The sequence below is a fragment of the Excalfactoria chinensis genome, chromosome 10 (assembly GCF_039878825.1).
Source record: "Excalfactoria chinensis isolate bCotChi1 chromosome 10, bCotChi1.hap2, whole genome shotgun sequence".
Classification (NCBI taxonomy): domain Eukaryota; kingdom Metazoa; phylum Chordata; class Aves; order Galliformes; family Phasianidae; genus Excalfactoria; species Excalfactoria chinensis.
In genome coordinates, this window is record NC_092834.1 from 180577 (window position 1) to 207370 (window position 26794).

General features: G+C 47.1%; 2 protein-coding genes across 12 annotated transcripts in view; one reads left to right on the top strand and one right to left on the bottom strand.

Annotated features, from left to right (window-relative positions):
* The window catches only part of MAP1A (microtubule associated protein 1A), a 44121-nt gene extending 27260 nt beyond the window's left edge, over nt 1-16861 (top strand). For all 4 annotated transcript variants that reach the window (XM_072345144.1, XM_072345146.1, XM_072345145.1 and 1 more), the window contains 5 exons: nt 96-178; nt 874-1014; nt 1672-10477; nt 12232-12464; nt 13371-16861. In XM_072345144.1, the coding sequence (XP_072201245.1) occupies nt 96-178; nt 874-1014; nt 1672-10477; nt 12232-12464; nt 13371-13526 (9419 nt within the window). In that variant the 3' untranslated portion in view covers nt 13527-16861. The remainder of the gene's footprint in view (nt 1-95; nt 179-873; nt 1015-1671; nt 10478-12231; nt 12465-13370) is intronic.
* Nucleotides 16862-18400: 1539 nt separating this feature from the next.
* The window catches only part of PPIP5K1 (diphosphoinositol pentakisphosphate kinase 1), a 41644-nt gene continuing 33250 nt past the window's right edge, over nt 18401-26794 (bottom strand). For 6 of the 8 annotated variants that reach the window (XM_072345153.1, XM_072345156.1, XM_072345155.1 and 3 more), the window contains 3 exons: nt 21812-21949; nt 21247-21360; nt 18401-20079 (listed from right to left, as the gene is read on the bottom strand). In XM_072345153.1, the coding sequence (XP_072201254.1) occupies nt 19448-20079; nt 21247-21360; nt 21812-21949 (884 nt within the window). In that variant the 3' untranslated portion in view covers nt 18401-19447. Of the gene's footprint in view, nt 20080-21246; nt 21361-21811; nt 21950-26512; nt 26693-26794 lie in introns of all 8 variants that reach the window. The other 2 variants (XM_072345148.1, XM_072345149.1) reach the window with 1 other exon arrangement.

The following is a 26794-nucleotide window of genomic DNA, read 5'->3' on the forward strand; positions in this document are numbered from 1 at the left end:
TGCAATGAAAGTCGTGCTGAAGTGGAATTTTAAAAGCTGAAACATTGGCACACAGATTTTTCTTCCCAGCTTCTCCTTTCCTGTTTAATTTCCAGGCCAAAGAACCCTCCATCACCGGAGTGATACTCTGGAGACAGTGATCCTGGTAAACCCCAATGTGGACAGCATTGTGTCTGAGGTAGGAACCCAATGCCAGTGGGTTTTCTCCATGTCAGATTCCTGGCTGATGTTTGACGTAGAAGATCATGATCACACTTAGCACAATCTCAACCACGCTGCCAATCTGCTGCGGGATGTAATGACACCAGATGTTCTGGTTTGCCAGCAAGATGCATGCTGTAAGCCAGTATGCTGGGGCAGAGCATACTGCTGCACAAATAAACACACACGAATGTGTGATTCACTCATGTCCCAGCCCTGTGGGAATGAGCTGATTCCTGGAAGAGTCAGTGCCTATAGAATTGTTTGATGCTAATCATTTCTCAGGAGCTCATAGAGCTTCCCAGTGAACGGGCTGGAAGGCTTCTGAACCCTGAGCATTTCAGTTTGATGAGAGTCTAAATGCACCCATCTGATATGGCAATGTAATGCCAAACATTTTCTCTTAATCCTGGCCTACTTTCCTAACATGAATTATAACGTGACACTGAGCCACATCAGATGGGAGGTAGGAGAATTACCTTCCCTGTTCAGTAACCTACTCTCGTGTATATAGGAAACTTAACATTTTGGCTGTTTGTAAATAGTGTGTTAATATCACCTGGAACAGTTTCCACACTCCGTGTGGTTGCGCTCTCTTCTGCATGCTGAAGAATACCAGTAACTTTTCAAAATGCAAATCAAACTAGTGACAGTGCTGTCCCATGGCAACAGGTCCGCTCGCTGCTGTGCGATTCATCAGCCCACAAACTACTGATCCTCTGTGGTCAGAGCTCTGACCAGGAAGGAGACTTGATCCTGCAGACAGGGACCTTCACGTACCAGAAGTTTGCTGAGATACTTTCAGACCCAGAGGTGAGTAAGCAGTAAGTCAGATCTTTCTCTAAGAAGCCTTGGAAACGATATCAAACATAGCTCTGCTTATCACGTAGCATGTCCCTAGGCCCATACATTGGAGATGTAGTCCTGACTTTTTAAAATAAGCTCCAGGAAAGAAAATGAATCTGAGTAGAATTCAAAGTACTAAAACTGTGCAAATTGCGACACTAGTCAGTTAATGAGGATTTAGTTCAGGCAACGATGCATGGCATTTAAAAGGACATCTTGAGGTTAGAACTCACAAATAAAAAGGAAATTGCTACTTTTGAACCCAAACCAGAGTCAGATGTCCCAGGGTGAATAGGAAGAAGTAAGGAAAGAGGACAAGGTGGTACTTGCTGTTGGTTTCTTTCTGGAGGTCTTGTCAGCATGCAGCCCGGGCAGGCAGGAAGCATAACACCACTGCAACATGAAGAACTCCAAAAGAGAGCAGAAAGTGGCCCTGTACATTTATTTGTAATAGGCTTTTGGAATATTACATGTACCCTCAGCATTTCCTGCCAGTAGGGTGTTCATCAAGTCTGGTATTTCTGCATTAACTAGTTTTTTGTTTTTTAATTTTTATTTTTTTAAGGAACTGAATTGGTCTCAGAGGTGTATTTCACCTTTATTTGTCTGTGCCTGTCTCAATAGGTCACCCAGATTCTTAGCAACACTGATTCGGATATCAAGGCTTCCCTTACTGTGTCGTGCTTGGGAGAAGGAGACTGGAGCAACCTCGGACATCCTCGATTTCAGGATATTATTAATTTGAAACTGAACCCTGATCCAGTTCTGCCAGAAATGGATGGGGTGTCTGAATTTGCAGAATATGTCTCTGAAACAGTTGACGTGCCATCTCCATTTGATCTCCTGGAGCCACCCACCTCAGGGGGCTTTTTGAAGCTTTCTAAACCCTGCTGCTACATATTCCCTGGTGGAAGAGGTGATTCTGCTCTCTTTGCTGTCAATGGGTTTAACATCCTTGTGGATGGTGGCTCTGACAGGAAATCGTGTTTCTGGAAGCTGGTAAGGCACCTGGATAGGATTGACTCCATTCTCCTGACCCACATTGGTGCAGACAACCTACCTGGCATCAATGGGCTGCTGCAGAGGAAAGTTGCTGAGCAAGAGGAGGAACAGTCCCAGGGCTCCACCAACTACAGCGACTGGATGAAGAACCTCATTTCTCCTGAGCTGGGGGTGGTTTTTTTTAATGTTCCTGAAAAGCTGAAGATGCCAGAATCATCCATGAAAGTGAAGAGGAGCATCGAAGAAGCCTGTCTGACACTGCAGTATCTCAACAGACTTGGCATTAAATCAGAGCCCCTCTACAGGGTGGTGAGCAATACCATTGAACCCATCACGCTTTTCCACAAAATGGGAGTGGGTAGGCTGGACATGTATGTACTGAATCCCGTCAAGGACAGTAAGGAAATGCAGTTTCTAATGCAGAAATGGGCTGGTAATAGTAAAGCAAAGACTGGCATAATTCTTGCAAATGGGAAAGAAGGTGAAATTTCCGTTCCCTACCTGACATCCATCACCGCCCTAGTGGTGTGGCTGCCAGCTAGCCCTACAGAGAAAATTGTAAGAGTTTTGTTTCCTGGAAATGCTCCTCAGAATAAGATACTGGAAGGTCTTGAGAAACTCAAGCACCTGGACTTTCTGAGGTACCCAGTGGCTACTCAGAAAGATATAACTGCTGGAATAGCTCCGCCTGTGCTCAAGCAGACCAAAATTAAACAGAGAACAGACAGTAAAGAGAGTCTGAAATCTTCCCCCAAGCCATCTGCGACAAAGCAAGCTAAGAAAGAGGAGGCAGTTGAGGAGGGGAGTAAAGAAGTAAAACCAGAAATCATAAAGGATGCTAAAAGTGAGAAAAAAGTTAAAGAACTCTCTGAGAAGACTCCCGAGAAGCCTGTTAAACATGAAAAGATAAAGGCAGAATCAAATGATGCTCTCAAAGCTGAGAAAAGAAAAATGGCAAAAGACAAAGTTGGCAAAAAGCACCTCAAAGAGAAAGTATCCAAACTGGAGGAGAAGAAAGACAAAGAAAAGAAAGAGATTAAGAAGGAGAAAAAGGACTTAAAAAAAGATGATGGAAAAAAAGAGGAAAAGAAAGATTCAAAGAAAGAAGATAAAAAGAAAGAAACCAAAGCAGAGCCCAAAAAATTGTCTAAACCGGACTTAAAACCTTTCACTCCTGAAGTAAGGAAAACATTATACAAGGCAAAAGTTCCAGGCAGAATCAAAACTGAGAAGATCAAAGTCAAGCCTGAAAATGAAATACTTAGCGATCTGAAGACATCATCAATGGAGAAGGTGCCAGCAGAGGTGGAGCCAGGAGAGGCTGCCATTGCTGAACAGAGGTTAGTCCTGTCTTCACCAGAAGATCTTACAAAGGACTTTGAGGAACTGAAGCATGAGGAGAAAGGGAATTTGCAGGTTACTCAAGAAATGTCTGATATTGAAATAAGTGATAAATTTGTGAGTGCACCTAAAACAGAGATGGAAGAGCCTGCAGACATGATGGATAAGAATCATCTTGCAGTGGATCTGATTTTGAAAACAAACATTCCTGATCAGGGAACAACTTCTACTGATAGGGAAAAAGAATCACCAGCAGAGGAAAAGGCAGCCCACCATCTAGAACTAAGATCAGATCAAGCTGAGAAAACAGAGGATGAAGAAAGAACAATAGACAAGAGTCCTGAGATGAGATACAGCGAGAGAGAAGCTGAGCAGAACAAGGAAGCTCAGCTGCTGCTAGACAGAGAACAGGTACCAAAACACACAGCTCTCACAGCAAAAGGTGCTCTGTCACCTGCATTCACAGGGGAAGACAGGGAGGAGGAGGAGAAAATCTCTTTGGACAGAAAACAAAGGGAAGCAGTAACAAAGACCTGTGAAAAGTATACTGAGGGGACAGAAGCACAGGAGAAGGCTGAGAAGGAAAAGAGAGAGGATGTGTTAGAAAAGGCAGAGCAGGAAGAAAAGGAAGAAAAGTTCATGAAGGCAGAGCAGAAAGTGGAAAAGATTAAAGATTTCTATGAGCTAAAACAGGATGAGAGGGAGGAGAAATTGTTTACCACTGAAGAAAAGGAAAAGGAACGTAGTGACGTGGGTGAGAAAAGCAAGTTACTTGGAAAGGAGGTAACAAAGGAGGAGTCATTTCTGAGCGGTCTGCCTGTCCCTGCAGGAGCAGCAGTAGAACACGTTTCATATATCCAAGATGAAACTATCCCAGGCTACTCAGAAACAGAGCAGACCATTTCAGATGAGGAAATACATGACGAACAGGAAGAGAGGATCCCACACTTGAAGTATGATGTCAATGCATATGACATTTCTGTTCCTGACCACCCAGGCTCTTTTGAAGCAGTACATGGAATACAGGCTGTGCCTGCTGCAGACCTTACAGCCAAGGGCTATGCTGGCCAGGAGTCTGAAATCCTGGCATATCCTACAAACATAGTGGCAGCCCCTCTAGCTGAGGAGGAACATATATCTTCTGCTACCTCCATTACAGAATGTGACAAGCTTTCATCTTTTGCAACTTCAGTAGCAGAAGATCAATCAGTTGCGTCTATAACAGCACCACAGACAGAAGAAACTGGGAAAAACTCTTTACTTCTAGACACAGTGAACAGCATGCCTTCCTCTAGGACTGAAGCAACACAAGGTCTCGACTATGTGCCCTCCGCTGGCACAATCTCTCCCACATCATCTTTGGAGGAAGACAAATGTTTTAAATCTCCACTTCCTGAAGACTTCCATGCTCTAGCAGAAGGGGAGAGAAAACTGGAAGCTCAAAAAAGGGATCTTCCTGAAGAGGCAGAAGATGAAGAGGAAGAAGAAGATGGGACTCCAAATATTGAAATGCCTGAGAAACTCAGGGTGCATTACAATGCTCCATTGTTTACTCATCAAGAATGTCCTGATAATGTGTTAATGAAAGTCCCCACAGAAGCGATGCAAACTTCAGGCCTGCCATTGTCTGCTGAAGAAACACCATTCTCCCAGGTTGATTCTGCAGAGGCTGAAGAGAGATGCATGAGCCCTGATGACAGTACAGTCAAAATGGCATCTCCTACCCAGTCTGGCCCCACCAGCGCAGGACACACACCTTTCCACCAGTCTCCAGTGGAGGAAAAGCTAGAAACAGTAGATTCAGAGCTATATGAAAAACAAGCGGATGCTACTGCTAAGAAATCAGAAGGCCAAGCTTCTGTTGTGGCAAAAGGAGACAAGGATGAACCTCTCAGAGACGATAAGGTGTCTGCAGCTAAGTACAAATACGAAAAAGACACACCTGGACCTGTGCAGCACAAGCTGGATTCGGACAGTGGTGCGCCACTGTCTCCTGGGGAGGAGGTGCAGGAAGCACACGTGGGGAAGGAGGAGCTGCCCTGGCTGTCCTACCACAAGCAGGACACAGTGGTGATAGGGGAGGAGGAGAAGCTGCCTGTACTGCCCCATCCCAAGATGGATGTGTTTGTGGAGCCAGGGAAAGAGCTGGAAACCAAATCCATGGCAGAAAGTTTAATGGGCTTTTCAAAACATTTGACCTTCGAGCCTTTCTCTGCCACAGAAACATCTGTAGGCAGTATGGATTCTCCACAGTTCACACACCAAATCAAATCTGAAAGTGACCAAACCTCACAGTTTTCTCTGGAGGATACCAAATCGCTTTCTTTTGCAGAAGAGAATCTTGGTAAAGAGAAATCCCTGGAGATTTCTATGAAGAGGATGGCTGCTGGAGAAGGAAAACTGCTCTGTTTTGCAGAAGACGCATCAGAAGAAGAAAGGTCCTCTCAGGTTTCAGTTAAAGACGCTTCTCCAGAAGAGACCAAATCTATTTCTCTCACTGAAAGTCCCAGCAAGGAAATCTCTTCAGACCTTTTTGTTAAGGGAATTTCTCCAGAAGACATCAAATCTCTCAGTTTTGAAGAAGATAGACCTGTGAAGGAGAAGATGGTGTCTGACTTGACTAACAAATTCCTTTCAGAATCCATGAAACCCATGGATTTTACAGAGCAGAGCCCAGATGTGTATGAAAAATCACTGGGAGTTTCTACCAAAGGACTCATAAAAGAAACATCAAAATCTTTTCCTTGTCCAGAAAGTACCCCAGTGAGAGACTCGTCACCCCGAGACACTTCCAGTGAAGAAATGTCTCCAGATGATAGCAGTTTGTTTTCTCTAACTGCAGAAGGCCCATCTAGGGAAAAAACTTCAGGCCTGTTCTCTCAGGAAGTATCTCCGGATGCCAAGGGCTCATGCTTCATAGAATCTAGCCCAACTGAGGATAAAACATCATCACACGTTTCTGCTGGAGATGTTAAATCTTGCAGGATGAAGGAAGACAGAGAAGAAAAATCTCCAGAAATGGAAGACTTTTACGTGAAAGATATAAGTAATGAGAAGAAAGTGTGGTTTCCAGAAGAAGTGGAGGAGATTCCTGTTCGGGGGAGGCGCCAGAGGTACGATGAGGAGAGAGAGAGCACATTCTTGGATGAGGTACCAGAATATGAAACAAAATCCCTTCCTAAAATGGGAGAAGAGGAGATCCTGTCTGCTGTAGAGCCTGACAGTCCCACCTGGGGAAGAGCAGAAAGAGAAGCATGGGACTCTAAATACAAGTATCTTCAGGAAGGAAAAGACACTGGAAGAGTGGGGCAGTTACCCAGCGAGGAGGATGAGGTTCTCCACCATGCCAAAGACAAACCTGTGCTAATGCAAGCAGAAGCAAAACGTTTAAATGTGGAATCATGTGATTACAAAGAAGAGATGCTGAAGTGTGCCAAACCTACAGCAGAAACAAAGAATGCAAAAATAGCTCCTGCTGACGTCACTTTCCTTGACAGTTCTCATCCACCTTCTCAGTATGTCTCTGGTGATGAATATCAGGCCAAAGAGTTAACTGGAGGCAAAGAAAGGCAAGATCTGTTGTTGACATCTAAACAAGATTACTCCTATTTAGATGATGAGGAGAAAGCTGTCCTAGACATCTATGCAAAGTCACTAGACCAGGCACTGACAGCATCTCCCCTGGCAATAGCAACTAGCCCTCTGGAAAAGAAGGCCGGCACAACACCAGAAACAGAGAGGCCTTACCAAGTAGGTCAGTGTAAGTCACCTCCACAGGAGGAAATCCTATCAAAGGCTGCTGAAAAGAAAACAGAAGTCAGTGGTTCATGTCAGGAAATAGACAGAAAGCAAGAGGATGGGTACAAATCCACCAAGTCTCTCTATGACTCTGCGGGAAGCAAAGAGCAGATGGTATCAGCATCTGCTCTGTTGCAGTCAACAAGGCCAGCAGCATATGAATACATGGCAGCATCCACAGAAGAAAGTGCTGCAGTGTCAGGGCAATGTTCACACTCTTCTCTAAAAGGCAGTGCAGCCATGGGCCATTTTGAGGCTGTGGGTTCTGCAAGCCCAGTGGCATATCTTCCAGAGTCCCATTCTAGGAGCCCCCTGGACTCTCCTTCCCAAGAGGAAGAGGTCTGCAGATCCAGAAGTGATGATGGTTCTATGATACAAGAGCAAGAAGAAAGAGAACCAACTCCCTACCCTGATGAAAAAAGTTTCAAGTATGCTGACATCTATGAGAAGATAATTGTATCTGGAGTTGGACTCTCCCCTTTCATATCTGAGGATGCAGACATTCCAGGTCACACTGACAAAGTGCCAACAACAGCACCAAGCTTTCAAAAAGATCAAAGTTTTCACGTCTCTGCAAAGGAAGAAGAATCCTGCCTTTATACTTCTGCTGAGAAGGAGTTGTCATCTCCAGCATCCCCTAAAGATAAAGCAGATACAGCCTTTGAGTATGCAGACATCCACGAAAGGTACCTGCCCTTGTCTGAAACAGATAAACCCAGGCTGTCTGAGGAGCAGGAAGAACTGAAGGTGTCCAGTGCTTTGCCAGGAGAATGGGGCTCTGAACATCACCCATCATCGGCAGCCACAGCATTTGTCTCTCCCACAAGCACATTTTATCAAGAGAAATCAGCAGCCCTTATTGATGCTGCTTGTCCAGATAAGAACATCATTTTGTCTAGCCAGGAACAGATACCTCTACCCCTGAAATCCAAAGGCCAAAATCTCAAAGATATATACTATGAGAAAGCAGGTCAAGGGGAAGAAAACATGAGCGACTCAGAGTTAGAAAAAGGTGCTAATGAGAGATCTGAAAAAGAGTTCAAACTGCACAGCCCTGACCAAGCTTCTGGCACAGTCTATGCACACATCTCAGTGGGGGAGAAGTTCTGTGTATCAGAACCGCTTCTGCAAAGCAAGCGTGAGGACTCCATTTCACCCACTTCTACTGCCTCGTCACCTTCTGAGCCACTGTGGAAAGAGGATTATGGAATTAGGAAAGCTACGCCAGCCACAGTCATGGGGACACGTGTCGCTGGCTACGGTGACATAGGCAGGGATCAGCAGGCTTCAGAAATGTGCCATTTAAGCCAAGATTCTTTGCAAAAGAAAGAGGATGCTGGAAAATCCCCAAAGGAATCACCTTTCTGTGTAACAGATTATCCAAGTACAGAGGTGGTCTCGGAGTGCTATGAGCAAGCCACGTATTTGAAATCTGCTTCTGAAAAGCAAAAAGAAGAATACAAAAAGGTCCCAACAGGAGAGGGAAGAGTGATGGATATCTCTTCTGGATTTGAATGCTCCCTGCTAGGGAAGAGTGAAACATCTGGTGTGTTCAGACACGAGCAAACCTCAGCAAGCCATTCAGGGGATATCTTTCTTCCTTTAAAGCTTCCCTGTGCTTTGTCCTCAGGCCAGGAGAAGAAAGATGACTACTTGGAGGTTTCTGAGAAGATCAGCAGCCATAGCTCATCTTTAACTAAATTCTCACTGCTGAGTCCATATGAAGAGGATAAACTGTTCTCCAAAGCTGTGGAGAAAGAGTCTGTGCCCCAAGAGCAGGTGAAAGATGACTCTTCAAGCCTGTCAGAGGAACCATCATCTGAAGCAACCACTCCTGTAATACCAACTACAGCAGAAAGTTTTTACTCCCATATGCTTTCTGCATGCCCAGGTGCAGGAGTTGAACCAACTACCAGGAGCCTGTGGGATACACCTCTACAGATTCCAGATAGTGCTGTGAATACCCATTCAACTGAAACCAAAGACTTTGTGTTAGCTGAAGAACGCAGTTCTGCACTCAGTAGTAGCATGGGTGGCAGCACTTTGCCATGCAGGAAAGAGTACCAAAGTTCACAGCCCACATTGTTCTCTGGAGAGAAACAACAGGAACCACGTGTAACTAGTCCTGAGCAGAAAGCACCATTTACAGAGCAGCTGACAACACTGACATCCCTCCCTGATGTATTGGCATCATTTCCTCATCATCAGCATGAAGATAAAAACACAGCCAATGGTCCAACAGAGGTGAGCACCAGTCTGCAAGCTTTCCAAAGCACATACCATTCAGCAGAGGCAAGAGATGAAAAAACATGTCCTGATTCTGACAGCAGTTTTTCTCCATGCACAGGCAAAGAGGACACAGAGAGACAGAGCCGTCCTTCCTCTCTGATGTCCCCTGAGCACAGTTTCCAGCCCTTTTTCCCAGATGTGCAGAAGGGTGGAAGAACAGAGGACCGTGGAGATGCTTCCCACGAGATGGAAACACGTTTAGGGGGCAGTTTTGACTATGGACAGAAAATTTCCTCACGTGAATACAAGCAGAGGAAGGGAGAGCTGTCGCCCTCATTCATTAACCCGAGCCCTCATGAGCTCTCTGAAGACAGTGATGTCTCGCAGGAGGAAGGGCACACTTCAGTGCAAGGAAGACCACCCCACACTATTAGTAGCCCTGCACAAACAACCACAGTGGAGGAAACCCCTCCAACATCAGTGAGTGATTCTGGAACTTCCCAGTCAGACTCGGATGTCCCGCCTGAGACAGAAGAATGTCCATCCATCACAGCAGATGCCAACATGGACTCAGATGAAGATGCTGATTTCCTCCCAGTGGACAAAGCTGTTGGGAGTGCTCATCATGCCAGTTCTAGGTCCAGCCATGATCCTCAGCCTGTTCCAATGGTAGATCCCCATCCTCATCCACCTCACCCCGATGTCTGCATGGTAGACCCTGATATGTTAGTAAATGAGCAAAGTATGAGTAGAACTGATAAAATTTCTAAGAAAGACTTGAAAGAAAAGAGCAAGAGTGTGAGGAAGCCTCTGAGCAAACCCAAATCTTCCTCTCCTGCTCGTAAATTAGATGTGAAAGGGAAGCGATCGCCCACTCCTGTGAAACAGCCATCGGACAAATCTCCAAAATCTGCCACTGCCAAAAAAGAAAAAGATGGAGGAGAGAAGCCCAAACCTCGTGGTGTGCTGGTACAGCCTCCTCACTCAGAGGATGAGTTAGCCCGGAGCAGTCACAGCAACCCTGGCAAGAATCTTGTTAATGGCATCAAATCAAACCCTGGTAAGAGATTCTTCACTAAATGTCCATTTTCTTTTCAGGTTCAGCGCAGAAAAAACACAGCAAGTTCAAAGTAGCAAAGCAGAGAACAGGACTTCTGAGTCAGGCATGAGAAATCAAAACAGTGAGAAAAGAAGTGGTCACGCAAGTCACATAAAAAGCCTGAAGCCTTGAGGTAAACTGTAGAGCTGAATCCAGCCACCTCCTCAGAGAGTCCTGGGAAACCTAATTCAGAACCCAGTTTTAGGTGATAAGTACAATTGCACTATCTCCATCTCTGAGCTGTGACCTCACAGTGCCAGGCTCTGTGCAAAGCACAGGCCAAGTGGTATTCGTTTGCCCCAGATCCTTGATACTGAGTGCAAGATGAGCCAGCAGGAGGGCAGCACACAGGAGGATGGAGAAAATGAAAGCACTTCTGATGTGCTGTGGTCTCAGCAGATGCCCACTGCAGGCACTCTGGCAAGGAAAGGGTGCAAGAGAAGCAGAGGAAGGGTTGCAGGGGCTTTACCAGGCACTCCTCGAGTAAGAGCAGCCAAAGAGAAAGACCTGAAAAGAAAGCCTCTAAGTGTGTGTTGCAAATATACGTCAGGTGAGAAAAACTTGTGTCATTGACAGATGGCATCACTGACAGCAAGGGGGTGGACACGCCAAGCAGACAAGGAGTCAGTGCGGTGGGCAGTCAGAGGAAAGTAGTGGGTAAAGAACTAAAGTGGTTGCAGGGCTCTGTAAGGGAATGTGACTTGAGGAGGTGCTGAACACTGACTTTCGTGAATAACTGACACAGAAGCATGGTCCAACAGGGAGCCTACAGCAGGATATGAGCAGTGTCTTTACAGAACAGCCATGTCTTAAAGGCACTGTGCAGAAAGAAAGGTAAAGATGCAGTGCCTGGGTACGTAAGCCTGAAGGGAAGCTTAAAATATACAGGATTTTTGTGCTTGGAGCAGTGCTTTTGGTTGCCCAACTCTAAATTTAGGATGAGGAATAGATGTCAGTGGCTGTGACAGGAGGGGATTTGTTTGTGCCGCAGCACAGTGAGATGTACAGGATCGTGTTGGTAGCTTTATGCTCACAGAATGAAGTGTTCAGAATGGGGAGCAGAGGGCAGAGGCCTTTGTGATTCCACAGAAAGTGTAGAGGGAGCGAAGGGACGGTCCTTCCATGACTTGTATCTATATAATGTATATGTACCGCTGAGTGTAATAACTTGTTTGACCATCTCCCACCTCATAAATATAAAAAGCAGCAAATTAAGATGTAGAAAAGTAGCAGCAGTGTTGCTAGGAAAGAGCATTAGAGTCCAAGGAACAGCAGTGATTCTTATGGATGGCAGAAAGCCAGCGTGGAACTTCCAGAAAACCCAGTGCAGTACCCTCAGATAGAAAGGCATACAGAGGTCACAGAGCAGGTTTCTTCAGCAAAAGTAGGTTATTAAACAAAAAGAAATAAGCTAGAACTGAGTATTGATAGGGATAACAACTCTGCAAAAGCTAATAATGGAACTTTTGATTCCCTTCTTGAGGAAATAGTTCAGAGCCTAAAACCTTCCGGTCCATCCTCAAAGAACAGCAGAACTCCCTTCCCCTACATTTCCTTCCAGTACTGGCTCAGAAATCCACCCAGATCATTTTTGAGCCTGGATAAATCCAGACTGCAGGGAAAAAAACCTTTCTGAAACCCACGTACTTCAGTGTGAATCTGTGTTTATTCATTCCACAAGGATTTTAATAGCCTCCGCTTTCTTTTTTCCAAAGCTTCCAATAGTCCCAAAAGCAGTTTGCCTGTGCCCACGGGGCCACCTGTCTATGTGGACTTGGCATACATCCCCAACCACTGCAGCGGAAAGAACACAGATCCAGAGTTCTTCAAACGGGTTCGAGCGTCATACTATGTCGTGAGTGGGAATGATGCGGCCAATGGAGAACCAAGCCGTGCAGTGTTGGATGCACTCCTGGAAGGGAAGTCTCAGTGGGGGGAGAACCTGCAGGTAGGTCACAGGACTGCCAAATAATGTATGTGATTCTCCATGTGTCACAAACGCACTCAGAGGAAGTATTCTAAGAGGATAGAAATGTTACTGGACATGCATTGCTCTGCAGAGTTAGTAGAGTGTACTTAAGAGGAGGAGGACACACTCAGAATGATGTGAGTGGAATCAGGTGCGTCCTCCATTCCACATTCTTCTGAGGAGGCATTCAAAGATCACGTGTGCCTGCTCATCTGCTCCAAGATGAGCATATCTGCTAGTGAAAACAAGCAGCATTGCAGCCTACATTTCATCACAGTGTCCTATGGCACTTGTTGCTAGCCCTTCTTGCTCAAGGACTTCACTAGTGACAGATGCTAACTTTTATTAGTGATTAAAAAAAATATATATATATATTCTTAGTCATGTTTCCTACGTCATCAGGTTTGCAGGAGATCCAGGGTGGACACTGTTTCTGAAGACAGAAACAGGGAAGTGTGTATGCTCTGTCAGATGAAGCAGCTTTAGATTTCAGAGTCCTGGAGGCTGCACGCTGGGTCAGGAGGTACACAAAGCCTAGTATCAGCCCAATAACAGTCACATTCAGCACTGTCCCTTCGCACACTGAGGAATCTTTCTGTTTTTGGAGCACCATTGATGCTCTTCCCTGGACTGTAGCCGTTTTCAGCGTTACTGTGGAAGTACTGCCAGATTGCAGCCAACTCGGAGCCCTGTTGTTCTAGTACTGCATAAAATAAAGCAGCAGCTCTGCCTTAGAGAATCTGTCATCTGAAAGACATTAAGTAGAACAAGCAGTACCAAGGGGACAGTGTTCCAAAATTAATGATAAATTTTAGCCTTTTTATGGGCACTGTTTATGACTTGCAGTTATTCTCAGATAATCACGCCTGCTTCTTTATTCCCCAGGTGACGCTGATCCCAACACACGATACTGAGGTGACACGAGAATGGTACCAGCAGACACATGAGAAACAGCAGGAGCTAAACATCATGGTACTGGCAAGCAGCAGCACTGTTGTGATGCAGGACGAATCTTTCCCAGCCTGTAAGATTGAATTCTAACTCCCCCCAGCCCCACTTTACGTTCATTCATTGACTCTCCAATCACCGATGCAACATCAGAGACACCATCTAATCACAGTCCAGGTCTTCTCTGGTTTAATCCTTTACATGGTTCCCATTTGTCAGGCAATCGGGTACCCATCTAGCTCAGCACTGGATGCCGTGAGAAAGAAGTGCAGGGCTCTGTAATATTCTGGACTGAGCTAAGGTTTTGTGCAAGAGCAGTTGCAGGCCAGGGGTGCTTCCGCTTTCCCTGCTTTATTCTGCCGCCTGTACAGTTTCTGTAGACTATCTTGGCTGCCTTGCTGCTATGAGAGCTTGTTCCACTCTCTTCCTGGCTGCCTTGCCATTTAATTTGTAGCACCATGACCCTTGTCTTTCTGGTGAGGGCTAAAATGCTGCTGCTGCTGCTGCATGTTGACGGTGTGTGGCGGGCAGGGGGATAGAGAAGAAAACTAATTTGCAAAGCAAACGGACTGAGATGATGAGGGAAGGTCAGACTTTCCAATCAGAGTGTGACAGTGAAGGGCATTCTTCCATCTCCCATCCTGAGCATACAGGTGGTGCTCTGGGTGAGGGGATTTGTACTCCAACTGGACAGGGCCACTGCTGGCCACTTCTGCAGGCTTCTGTCCCAGATATGTGCTTGCAGGCTCCTGCAATGCTGGCTCTGTGCTCAGGGAGCTGTACTGAATGACATGTTGGTTTGAGAGGAGAAAGCTCAGCCTGTTGCTCTTCGCTGCTAAGAGCACATTCCTAACCTGTTAACTTGAGTTTTGCACACCAAGTGGCTAACCTGCTCCTGCACAGCGACAGTGTGACAGCAAGAGGCACAGAGGGGCCACTGCCTGAACAGTCACACGTCAGAGAATCTAAACGCACAACTACAGCCGATTCTAAAGCAGAAGGGCTGCAACAACCTGGCCTCTGTTGGCCTATGATATTTGAGAAACCTTCCTGTCACTGTAAACCAAAGGTTTTGCTGAGGAGCGCAGTGAGGCAGTTGAGAAGCTCGCATGCCATACTGAGATGCTAGTGTCTGGCCAGTAGAGCTGATGTGGGCCAGTTCTGCAAGCAACAGCAGCTTCTTTGCTACATGTATGCCAACAGCCCAGATTCTTAGCTGTGTTCAAGCTATTGTTTCCTAAACTGCCTCCACAGAAAAGCGTGCTCAGGATTTGGAGACTAGAACCTATGGGATGAGGAGGAAGAACTCTTCCCAAAAACACTTTGTTGAAGTAGATCAGTGACTGTGTTAGCTCACAGCTTCTCCATACCTGTGTCAGGGATGTACATGTGTTGCCAGCACAGAGGAACTACTTATGGTTGCAGGTGGCAGCTGTTGTGTCCTCGCTTTATGGCTGTCCTGGCAAGAAATGTAGCTGTGTGCTCTGAGCGCACCATTGCTGCTGAACCCAGAACCTCCCTGGCACGCAAGCCTATTCCAGCTGTGGGGCTGCCCCTGCAGGGAGAGCAGCTCTGAGAGTGCTGGTGCTCAGGTGCACTGTGTCAGCAGCAGTAGGAAGCCTTTGCCAAAACCTGGACCATCTTATCACAGGGATGACTTCAACTTTCTGTAAGACAAAATGAACGGCAGTAGGTTGCACTCCTTTGGCAAAGGAGAGATGAGATAGGAAGCGCTGTTGCAAGGCTTGGCATACAAGTATTTCCATCTGCTGCATCACCCGCTGTGCTTGGCCCCGAGCCGAGGTCTGATTCCACAGTAAGCATCCCAGGACGATGGGCTGTACTTGCCTAGGACTCTTCAGTTTCTATGCTAGTGTTTTCTAGCAGCTGACACAAAGAAAATGCTGCTTAGAAATATTCTCCTAGAACTAAAATGGAGCTCCTAAGGAAAGGGTTTATTTTGCATTTAATTTATGTATTTATTTTTTGTTCTTAAGCTGCTTTTTGTTTGGATTTACTATTTTGATTTATACATGTAAACTTGACACTATGTGCTCTTGGTGTCAGTTCAGAGGTTTCTCAGTACAAACACTTAGATGCTGCAACTTAAAGAACAGCAACAAGAAGACTACAGAGGAACGGGCAGAGTATTTGCTGGCAACAAAAGGGATCTCTGCTTGCAGCCTGCAAGACTGTGTCTAAAACCCAGCAGCTGCAGGACAAAGCCCGAGGCTAGCAGCATCTCCCCAGGGCAGCCAGCCCTTTTAACACACTCCCTGGTAGGAGTGTGGGAGCTTACTTGGGGATTTCTGAAATCCCTGCACTGTATTCATGTTAACCATGGAGTCGCAGTGTGTCTGCCAGAATAAATGTCATTCTCTGCAACCCAGTGGGATTATTTTCTATGAATGTCAGGTACAGCAAGCAATTGTAGGCGGTAACAGACCTGCTTTTGCTTCTCCCAGCTCTGCTCTGGGGTTTTGCCTTCAGTGCTTTAGGGAAATCCTGGTTCACTTGTCAATGGGGCTGGATGGCAGCCAGCTGCAGGAATAAAACGCCAAACATCCAGTGCCAGGTAGCCAGAGAAACAAACGTGACATCTTCATTGACTGGGTCCTTGGATCCCTCAGCATGGCTAGGCAGAAAAGCTAATGCACTAACTTTATAGATAGACCCACACATGAATGTTTCTCAGTTTTAAACTTGAAGTAATTCTGACTAAGCAGCAGTAACAGTGAGGCTCTGCAAGGTGCCTGCATCCTCCCCACAGGAGTGCAGCTGTTGGCACGTGTTTCAGTGCAAGCACTCGCCCTCTGCACGCTGTGCTCTTGCACGCTGCAGCTGTGCTGCTCGGACTGCTCAACCTTTCCCCAGTTCACTTCTGTGTCCTCGAGACTCCACAGTTTTTTTTAGACTTTTGTGGCAGTCTCTTCTGCCTTCAGTTTCTCTCCCTCCCTTGAGATCTTCTGAAACTACAGGGAAGAAGAATTGTATAAATTCCAATTTATAAAGCGTCGGACTCTGCTCAGCCTGCAGGAGCCAGCAGAACCAACCCAGAGCCAGAGGTAATACAACACTATAGAGAGAAACAGTTAAACTCTGCTTTTGCTTGTTTCTGCATGTGGGCAACAACACGTAATCTTCCTGTATGTAATAGGTATAAAATACTATTTTAAACCTATAATTAAAAAAAAAAAAAGTGAACGTCTTAACTGTATTGAAATGGCAACTTGTGCTCCCAGCTTCTATGCTAAATGTTTTAAAAACAGAGCCCTGATTCTTTTCTTCAGCATCATATTTCTATTTGAATTTAGTTCCTCAACCTCTGTCCTTTTGCCCATTTCCATGTGAAACACTCTGTAACTAACTACTGTCAAGAGAGGAGCCCAACACATTAATAATAAAGCCACATTAATTGCGAACAAGAACACCTGCAGCTGTTTCAAACCATTCTTTAAGTGTGCACGGTGTGGGCAGGGGTGTGCAACACTGCTTCCCCACAGCTGCCGCTGCAGCCCAGCCCTCAGCCCTGTGGGAAGGATGCCCACACTGAGGCAGATCTGCCTCCTGGGGAGGGCTGCTCATTGCTGCAGTCCCAAATCCAACTCCTGCCCCTCACAGCAGGCTGAGGGCCTGCAGGCATAGCCGTGTGTGCAGCCACTGCAGTGGGCACTGCCTTGCAGAGCTGCACTGCAGCCCCCTGCTGAACCAGTGACCCTCAGGGACGGCTGCTCTGCCTGGCACGGCTGGCACCCCTGGAACTGGAAATATCCTGAGAGTGTGGGAAGCACAGCCGGGAGTGCCCAGCCTGGAGCCAGCCGTTGGGCAGGGCATGCTGCAAAGCCTCCACACTGCACTGATGGAGCATCACGAGGCCCATCCCTATGGCAGCAGCAGGCCTCTGTCCTGCTTCACAAGCTCCTCTGAAGGGAACGTCATTCATTTGGGCTTCTTCTGCTTCTCAGCTGAAAATGAGGGCAGCAGTCACTTGCTCCTACTGTGCCCAGCTGCAGCCAGGCTGGGCTGATGCCACCAGCTCAGCTCCTTTGCTGCCTGGACACCCTGGAGGAAACACTGCATTGATGAATGCAGAGCAAAAAGAAGGCAGGGATGGGGCTGCAGCCCACAGAAGAGGCTGCAGTGGGAGGGGAGTACACCACCATTTGTGCAGCGTGACACAGAGCTCAGCAGCTGGTGGCATTGGCTTGGTCCTTTGTAAGCCTGAGAGGAGGGTCACAGCAGGGCAGAATTGCAGAAGCAGTACACAGACATTGCCTGAGGGCCCTGAGAAGGATACGGAGAGCTACTCCACCTCCAGCTTTCCCATGACCAACTCTCAGGACCAGGGCACACCAAAGCCTAGCAACCTCAGCCCTCATAGGCACAGGCCAGAGAAGCTGCTCATCCAAACCTGAGTACCACACTGCCGATAAATGTCAGAAGCTCTTCCATGAGCACATGGCAGGACTTCCATCACAAAGCCCTGCAGAAAGGGCATCAGTTTCCTCCTGGTGCAGCACTGCACTCAAAGCCACTGTAAGACCCACTGCAAGACCCACAAGTACAAATGAACATCACCTGAAACGCCCAAACTGAAAGGTAGAGTTGTTGGGCATGAGGAAAAATTACGCAGGGTGCCTTGGAACCAATGAGAAGGTTTGGACCAGGTGAGAGGAACCAAACTCCGCCCCAAGGTCTTCACTCCACAGCAAACCACCACGGGTCCTGGGCAGCCAGGACCTCTTCCCCCATACAATCAATTCTTCAAACAAGAAGAATGAAAAGAAGCATCTGACTTTCTCAAGCAAAGCCCCATGCGTGTGCACTCACTTCAGTGGTGGCTTGTTTTAACCACAGTTTCTTCTTCCTCCAAAATGGCCAAGAACAAGCAAGGTTTGCTGCCCTGAGCATCAGCAAGCTCTGGCACATGCACACTGCTGCACAAATCAGCAAAGACAGACACCAGACCCACAGCAGAGGTTTACTGTGAACACACATCACAACACAGCACAGAGATCTTTGGGCAGAGCTTCACAGAAACATATATCGTAGCTACAGACAAACACACAGACTTGTCCATAAATACAGGAGGCGCAAGAGGCACAGCCCTGTCCTGCACTTTGGATGTGGCAGGGACACCTGTCAACGTTGCCCTCAGGCTTGTGCTCACAACTCATTTACATAAATAAGTATTAAATATCTCTCATTTTATATAGAATAAAGTTTTTCTCCTTATTGGTTTCTAATAATCCCGATTTGCTCAAATAGCACTTTATCTTAATTTCTGTCACCAAGAGTTCAAAGCTTTACCTCACATGACTCTTGGGAACTAGAAAAACCCGTGAGATCCTCCCTGCACACCTCTCTCTGGCTGGATCCCTGGCTCCAGCCAGCCCAGCAGGAAAACATTCAAGTCCACTCCAGAGAGAGGTTTTCTTGCAAGAAGCGGCCTTGAACCTGTTCTTCTCACTACTCTGCTTCTCAAACTCACTCAGAATGCTTTCTCCTTTTCCTGCTCTTCCCACTACTGCCGCTCTGGATCAGCTTTTGGCAGCCAGCGGTGGGAATCAGGAGAAGGAAGGAACAGAGAGGAGGCTGATGGTTGTGAAGAACCCGATCACTTTGAACCCAGAATGCCTTCCCTGAAGCCTATGGGCCTACTAATCACCAGGGAGCATTTGTCCCTCTGGACTCACCACTCCAAAAGCCTCAGCTCTACCAATCCTCTGCTGTCCCAGTGAGCATACAGTCCTGGGGAGATGCTGAACCAACACAATGCCACAACCCTGCTCGATGGAGGTGCATTTGCTGTTTGTTTAACATGGTAGGCAGAGTACTGTCTCTTGCTAGATGACAAAGAGTTATGTAGGAGCAGAACAGACGCTTCCACAGCTTGGAGTCCTATGAAGTTGGGACATGGTTTGCTCCACGGACAACCATCTGCATGAAGTGCTGTGCAGGAAGTTGGTTGCCTCCAGGCTAGAAGCGCTTGCACTGTGCTGTCCAGTGAGCTGCTAGTTCTGCTGATCCTCCTGCAGCTCCTCCGTACTTGTCTCAAGAGGCAGTGGTTGCTTCCAACACAGCTGACCGGACAGAAGCTGGTCTGACAGAGCACTGTGCCCCACAAATGGTTCCTCACCCTCATGCTCTGGGTCTAACACCTCTCCCAGAAGCTCCTCTTCACAGGGCACCAAGATGTTCTTGGCCAGTCCCGATTGATCCAGGCTGGTAATTACCCCTAAATCCTCCTCACCTGGCTTCACTGTCTCCCCAGCTGGCCTCACCTCAGACTCTGCACCACTCTTTGGTTTCCCTGTGTTAATTGGATCTGACATTTCCTCAGCTGAATCTTCTTCCAGCTCCACCATACTTTTTTCCTCTGGGTTAGAGTTCTCCTTGCTGCAGGCCAGTGTCTCTGGGGCACTGGGCTCTGTCACAGGCAACTCAGACATGCCCACCTTGCCACCAAGCCCTCCACTATCAGGCTGCCTCTCTCCCTGTTCAGGGGACTGGCTACTCAGCTGCTCCTCGTTTTTGGGGGGACTGATGGAAAGTTTCTCAGCGAAGTTGAAACGAGTGCAGCTGTCCAAAGAGGTCGGAGAGGATGGGCCTGCGCTGGAGACAGTACTGGAAGGGCCACTGCTGTCTGCAAAGAGGAGGAAAAATCTTAAACGTTTAGCTGATACCTCCCTAGCCCAAAGCCTGAGCAAACCCAAGCTGTTACCATCCCACAGCTCTACAAGAAATGGGTGAGGGTCACCTACGTGCCATGCACCCTGGCAGGGGCTTGCAGCTGCTATTAGGTGTGCTTCTGGCAGCAGTTCAGCTGATGAAAACACAAGCACAAAATCCACACTTGCATCTTGTTATATAGTGCTACACTGAAGTTACAGAGCAACATGAATCTTCACGTTGGGTACTGAGTGGAAAAGCCGTTTCTTCATTTCCTCATTATTACGGGACACTCATCTTCAGCCTCACTCCCCCTGCATCCTGACATACACAGTCCCTGAATGCTGAACTACAGCTGCCTCTGGAAGAAGAAATATTATTTCTCCACCAGTGACTGTTCTTGCCTACAGTGAGTGAAACTGGAGAACGATTTAGATTATACCTAGTCCAATAAAAGGGGGAGGATTAAACAATCGTTGTTGGCCAGATCAGTTCCTTGACCTCAGGGACAGCTCAGCAAACAGGACTCCGGGCAAAAGGAGCAAACAGCCAGGAGAAGAACAGATCTGCCCTTTCACTGGCTACACTGACTTGTGTTAAGGCTGTTAAACTTTTTGATGAGTCTTTCCCCTTCAAGATGTAGTCTGGTCAGCAAAGGGGACAAACTATAGTCACCACTTCTGCAGAGACCATGACAAGCAAGGAGTTAGGTGAGGAGTTAAATGGTAGGCTATCCTATATGGAGCTCTGAGTGTGGCATGTATGTGGCTGGTGGGGTAAGGAAGGTGCTTCCTCATGCTGACACTGTGTCACGGAGGAGCGCAGAACTTGAGATGAAAATGAAGTGCATGCAGGCTCTCCATGTCCTGTGGCACTCAGCAGAGGACACCTGGAGAGACAATATCCATCCAACAAGGGATTTCCCTGTAATATACAGTACTATAAATAGCCCCTATTCCATCATACTCTGGGAGCTTTCTAACAGGGCATATGACTTATTTTCCTCTTTCTTACTTCCCCATTCTGATTCTGTTCCATCGATGGCAAAGCATAAAACCAATACTTGGCTTCTACCATTCTAGCCTCTTCTCCCCTCCTTCTCCACCATATTCACCCCTAATCAAGAAGAGAGCACACTCACACCAAGGGGGCTTATCCGACCGCTGGCGCAATGGGAAAGAGGACGATGACAGAATTCGCTGAGACATAAAGGGGTCCCCTGGTATCTGGCTGCCAATCATTGAATCAAACAAAGCTCCAAGAAAAAAAAACAAACACACAGGTCAATAACATTCAGGCAGAGAGAAAACAGAACGGCCACAATGGATCAAATCAGAGTCTACATTCTTCAGCAATGACTAACAGGCACTCAGGAAAGAGTTTAAGAGTGCACATACAGAGCTGTGACCGCCCCCAGCCCCTGGGAACCTAAGCCTCAGATTTCCCAAGCTGGAGTTTGTATCCACATCACTGTGCCAACCAGCAGCAGACAGACCCGGCCAACCACTCTTCCCTCACACGTGTGGCCTTGGATGACTCTGAGCTGAATCCCACAGCTGACTGCAGCACTAGAACGCTCTGGGACAGACATCAGTGAATGTGCTTATTGCTCAGTCTGTCCCCACACTGTAAAAGGCCAATAGTCCTTAACTGCTTGCTTTGGGTCTGCTCTGCCCTACCCAGAGATGAGCCCACCTCATCAGTACCTGCAGTAGACTGAACGTGTGATTCACTGCAACTCCTGCACACAGCCGTCAGGAACTCATTGACCTGCCGCAAAGAGAGGGAGTTGTGCAGGGTCTCCAGGGGATAAATGGTGGGAACCATGGAACAGCCTTCAAAACCTGGAAAGAAACCCAATCAGAAAATGAATAAACAGCAATCTAAATCTGTGCAGGACCACTCACGGCTTAAGGAGCTAGGCAGTCTGAGAACCAAACAACAGCCACCACACTCAGGACTAAGGTCACCTTTTCTAGGCCAAGAAAATCACCGAATCACCATTAGGCAATCACATGCAGTTACAGACCTGAAAGCAAGCATCCAGGCATACGCGAAAGGAGGAGGAGAAGGAAACATGTAGCAGCAGCAAGGTCTGCTGCAATGCCTGCTTCTCTTTTGCTAAACTATCTGGTTAAGAGGGGAAACCTGGTGTAGTTCTGCAGTTTACAGAAGCTAAAAAAACCCTGAGTGAAGTCAGCAGAATCTCCAAGAAAAGACTCCCACCATCAGCAACGCTCCAACCTGAGGCACAGTCCGCCCTCCACCCATCCATCAGTGATGGTGCACTGCTGCCTTTGCAAAGAGTGGGAAAAGAACCTCCCTCCCTCCCAGCACACCCTGCAGTGAACACCTGATAGGCCCCTCCCCAGACAACTGTTTGAATCACGTGTCCCCAAAGAAGACTTCATTATCAGCAAACCCTGAATTAGTAGAAGTCATGTCAACGTCTAACAGACTCTTGCTGAGAGCTAAGCTGCATCACAACCACCCACAATAAATTCTGTGCTATCGAGTCAGCGGAGTATTACAGCAAAGCATCTTTCATCCAAACTTCCTGGTAGCACTCTGTGGCACCACGCCAGCCTGAAACTGTCAGAGGAGCAAGGAAGAAACAAGAGTCGCTGGGCATGCAGAAGTAAGGCTCCTTCTGCTCTGCTTCTCATGTTCAAAGATCTCTAAACTCCTTTAGCCCAGGCTTCCCGTTCTGTGCGCCCTCAGCTCCCTCTGAGGAGTTCAGAAAAAATAATAAAAAAAGGAAAGAAATTGGATCTGATCCTACAGGTAAGAAAAATTACTGTGAAATGCAAAAAAGTGAATTGGCTCTTGATGCACACAGCAAAACTGCTGCTCAGCACACTGACAGGCTAAAATTAGTCCCTGCACCTACAAAGGAGAGAACCTGGAGCACCCAGATTATCTGCTACATATCTCATTGGTCCAGTCCTTCGGTCACCTCCAGATTTCATCAGATAATCTCTGCCCCAATGCACTCATCTAACCCAGCTCTGCAAGAGGCAAGGAACCTGAGCCAGCAGATGGTATTTAGAGTGACTACATGCCATTCAAGGAGGCTACAGACCAGAACATCACCAGTTTGCACTGCTGCTTGCATCCACTACCAGAACAGCCACTGGAGATGAAGAACCCTCCAGTAACCCAGAGTGGTTACCTATGCCACAAAGTGCCTATGAACATTAATTCGAGACATGAAGGATAATAAATCTTTGGCTAGGAATGTAAGACAGAAAAAAAAACACCACGTTCTTCTTTCTCTTGCTGAAATGTCCTTCCTGAATAAAGAAGAGTGTTTATTCATTATTTTCGCACAGGCACTCTGAGAGGCAAAGCTAAAGGAAAGCAGTGAGGTAAAGACTTTAAAGACCAGCAGACTGGAGATGGCCTTGCAAGAGCATAGAGGTCAGCTCACAACAGAATCTGCCTTCGCAGAGACCAAAGTTGACTCAGCTATCAAGACCCCCAAAGAAAATGGAAAGTAGTTTAAATACAACATAGGGCAAAGCAATGTTGTTACAAGATACGCCGGAGGCACTGACAGGGATGTGCATGGGCAAACCCCTCATAAAGAGAAGAAATCAAAGATCCAGTGTCAAAGGCAGGTGTGACACCAACAACACTGCTGATAGATAGAGGCCAAGGAAGGCTCAGGTGAGAAGTCTTTTTGGCCCAAATAAACTGTTTTTGTGTATTATACTTTTACGTGAGAGCTCTGAACATTAGCATACATGTTTTCATGGGCAGCAGTTACCAAGTTACTACACAGCTATCTGCTGGTGAGCTCTGCGCTGGCGTTGAGAGGTTGCACTACTGATACATCCCCAAAGTTCTGCATGCCAAAGCTCTGTATGTCAGCTCCTCTGGAGCAAAGAAACACCTGTCCCAGTCTCAGTACAGATTCTGAAGGGTATGGGAGAAAGCACACTCAGCAAGTTCCACTCCAACATGCTTGGTCAGTTGAGCCATACTTTGCTGGGAGAGCTCCATATGCCATGTGTATACCCGTAGGTGTTTATATATGTGTACATAATATGCACATGAACTAGGACTTCTGCTAGCGAGCCCTTCTAAATTTAAGTCTGCACAGTCAGCCTGAAGGTCTGTTCTGGTCAGCTGCTCCCTGCCCACAGTGTATGTTCACAACGGGCTACAAGACCAGACAGCACGTGGTGACTCCTTCCCCAGGCCTGCAGTGACCTTACAGCTCAGAACTGCTCTGAACATGATGCAGCTTTTTCATGACATTCTCCGGTCTCCACTTAAGCTCAGTTGCACTTTTAACACCCCATGTAGAGTTACAAGGAGTTTCACTCTGTTGGTTTGTTAATTCACTCCTATTTGATGCTGCCTCCTACTTGGTCTGTTAGAAACATCCCAGTTCTCATGCTGAAGCAGAGGCTGAACTGCAGATCCCCACCCCTCCTCTCCAGGCCACTCACATCACCACCGAAACCACCCTTCCCAGACTGCAGATGTCTGCCTTTTCCCAGTGCTGATGGTCAGCTCTACATGAAAATGGAGCAGTTTCCTCATGTTACCCAGCATGGATTTACACTGAGCATCACCTGCTGTCTTACTGCCCAGTTGCTCACTGTCCCATGCTCCTTGTGTTTCCTCCTCACAGCTGACCCTTGCCATTATTATCAGCGCTATTCATTACCAACATGAATGCACTTCACTACTTTCCTTTCCCAAACTAGATGAGCACAGATTCCCCAAAGGATCACTTCAAGGCTTCACTGTTGATCCTTCCAGCTATGGATGCCAAGCACATACTTTTATCTCCTTGTTTCTGTCTTTTCCTTCTTTTCTTTGGTTAGGTAGAAGTATACCTGAGAGCCAAGAAAGAGAAGAGAGGAGGGAAGGGGTGTATGTTGTTTTACAAATGAGAATTCGGACTTTTATCTACAAAGACAGGAGATACATGTCTAAGAAGGACACCAGCAGGGGTTCCAAAGACACTAACTGACTGTGGTCTGAATGGCAGTCAAACTAAGGGGGTGGGGGAGAGGGGGAAAGAACTTACTGAGTGCAGACACCTGATTTCCACATAGGAAACCTACTATGATGATGCACAGAGCTCATCAGCTCGGCTACATTAGAATAGGTGGCACAACCCAGCATCACACTGCAATATTTTGAGCTTATTTGCCTAAAGTGCTGAACTCATTTCCTGTCTCCACTGGAGCTCACGTGGGAAGGCTGAGATCTGCAGCAGAAGAAGCTCAGCTGTGGCTTTGGAGCGGTCTGCTTTGCTCCAGTATCTCATCCCTTGAAGCAGTTTTGATCCTCTTTAGTATTTGTTGCTAAGAGACCAAGGATTGTCCTAATTATAGATGAAAAGCAACTGCCATCTCCAAGCTGCCTACTTGACAGGAAGGGCTGTATCAAGAATAAATAGGCTGTATATAAAAAATTCTCTTTTCTAGGCTTTGAAAATGTTTGATCCTGTTGCATCACTGCCTGAGAAGCTGTGCTGTGTCTGCCTCTGCCACATACGGGTCTGAATGAAGAAAGAACTCCATGCATCACACCACACATTCAGCAAGCCACATGCACTGAGCAGGTTTTATGGTGCACCCCTAGCCAGATGCCCCTCTCAGAGAGGAATCTCCTGCTTGTCTTAGGAGCACTGAGACCTATATTACTTATCATTTACTCATCAGATTTCCCACCTGTGCCAGAGGCTGACAAATACTCAAGAAGCACTGATTTACAACATCTAGATTCAATACTGGAATCACCTACCTGCCCCCATGTGACACGCTGCAAACATCCTGACAGGTAAAACAGATGCCATGCAATGCAGACGCACAGAAGCTCAGCATCTACGCTAGCTTAACTTGGTCTCTCTAAACAACACAGTCCCATAAGCACTCACTTCCCCTAAATAAATTTCCACTGCATGTTCATTCACTCTGCATGTGATCAGCTACAGTGCCTCCTTAATCTTCTTTCCTTCCACACTCTCAACCCTTTGGTTCCTCCATCAACAAGGTGACACTAAGCAGCACGCTACTGAGACCTGGGCAGGTGCATCACGTCAGCAGGACACCACGCTGGGAGGAAAACAGCATTTGCAGAAAGCTTATTGGCTTACCCTGGATAAAGGAAGAAGGCAACGAACAATTGCCCAGGATGGAAAGAGCAGAGTTAGAGCTACACAAAGAGCACTGGCTCCACCTGGAAAGGCTGCTCCTAAGGCTACAAAACTGCCGGTGCAACAGCCCACACGCCTTGCTGCAGCAGCAATCCAGAGATGTAAGGGATGCAGTGAGGGGAAAGGCTTTCCTTTTTTAGAAGCAAAGCATACTTTGCATTCTCAAGCAGACACTGGTCCCTGCTCAGGTCTATGAGCATGGGACTAAGGCAGCTGCAGCGTGCAGTACCGTAAAGACACTCCAAGTCATCCTGCCCTGAGATCAGCCAGCTCCTGAAGAGGCGCAGGTGGTAGGAGCACTGCTGGAGGTGATGGGCTAGAGTGGCATCCAGGGAGATGTTCCGGCTCGTGGCATAGTCAGAGGAAAAACGGCGCAGCAACTGGGCAACGTGGTGGTGCTCAAACGCATCTGGAGGAAAGGGGCCATAAAGAGTGAGAGGAGCGGGGAGGTGCAGCTAAGAAACACAAAAAAAATGTAGAGATGTAGGAAACGGAGCTGCCAGCAACGGGA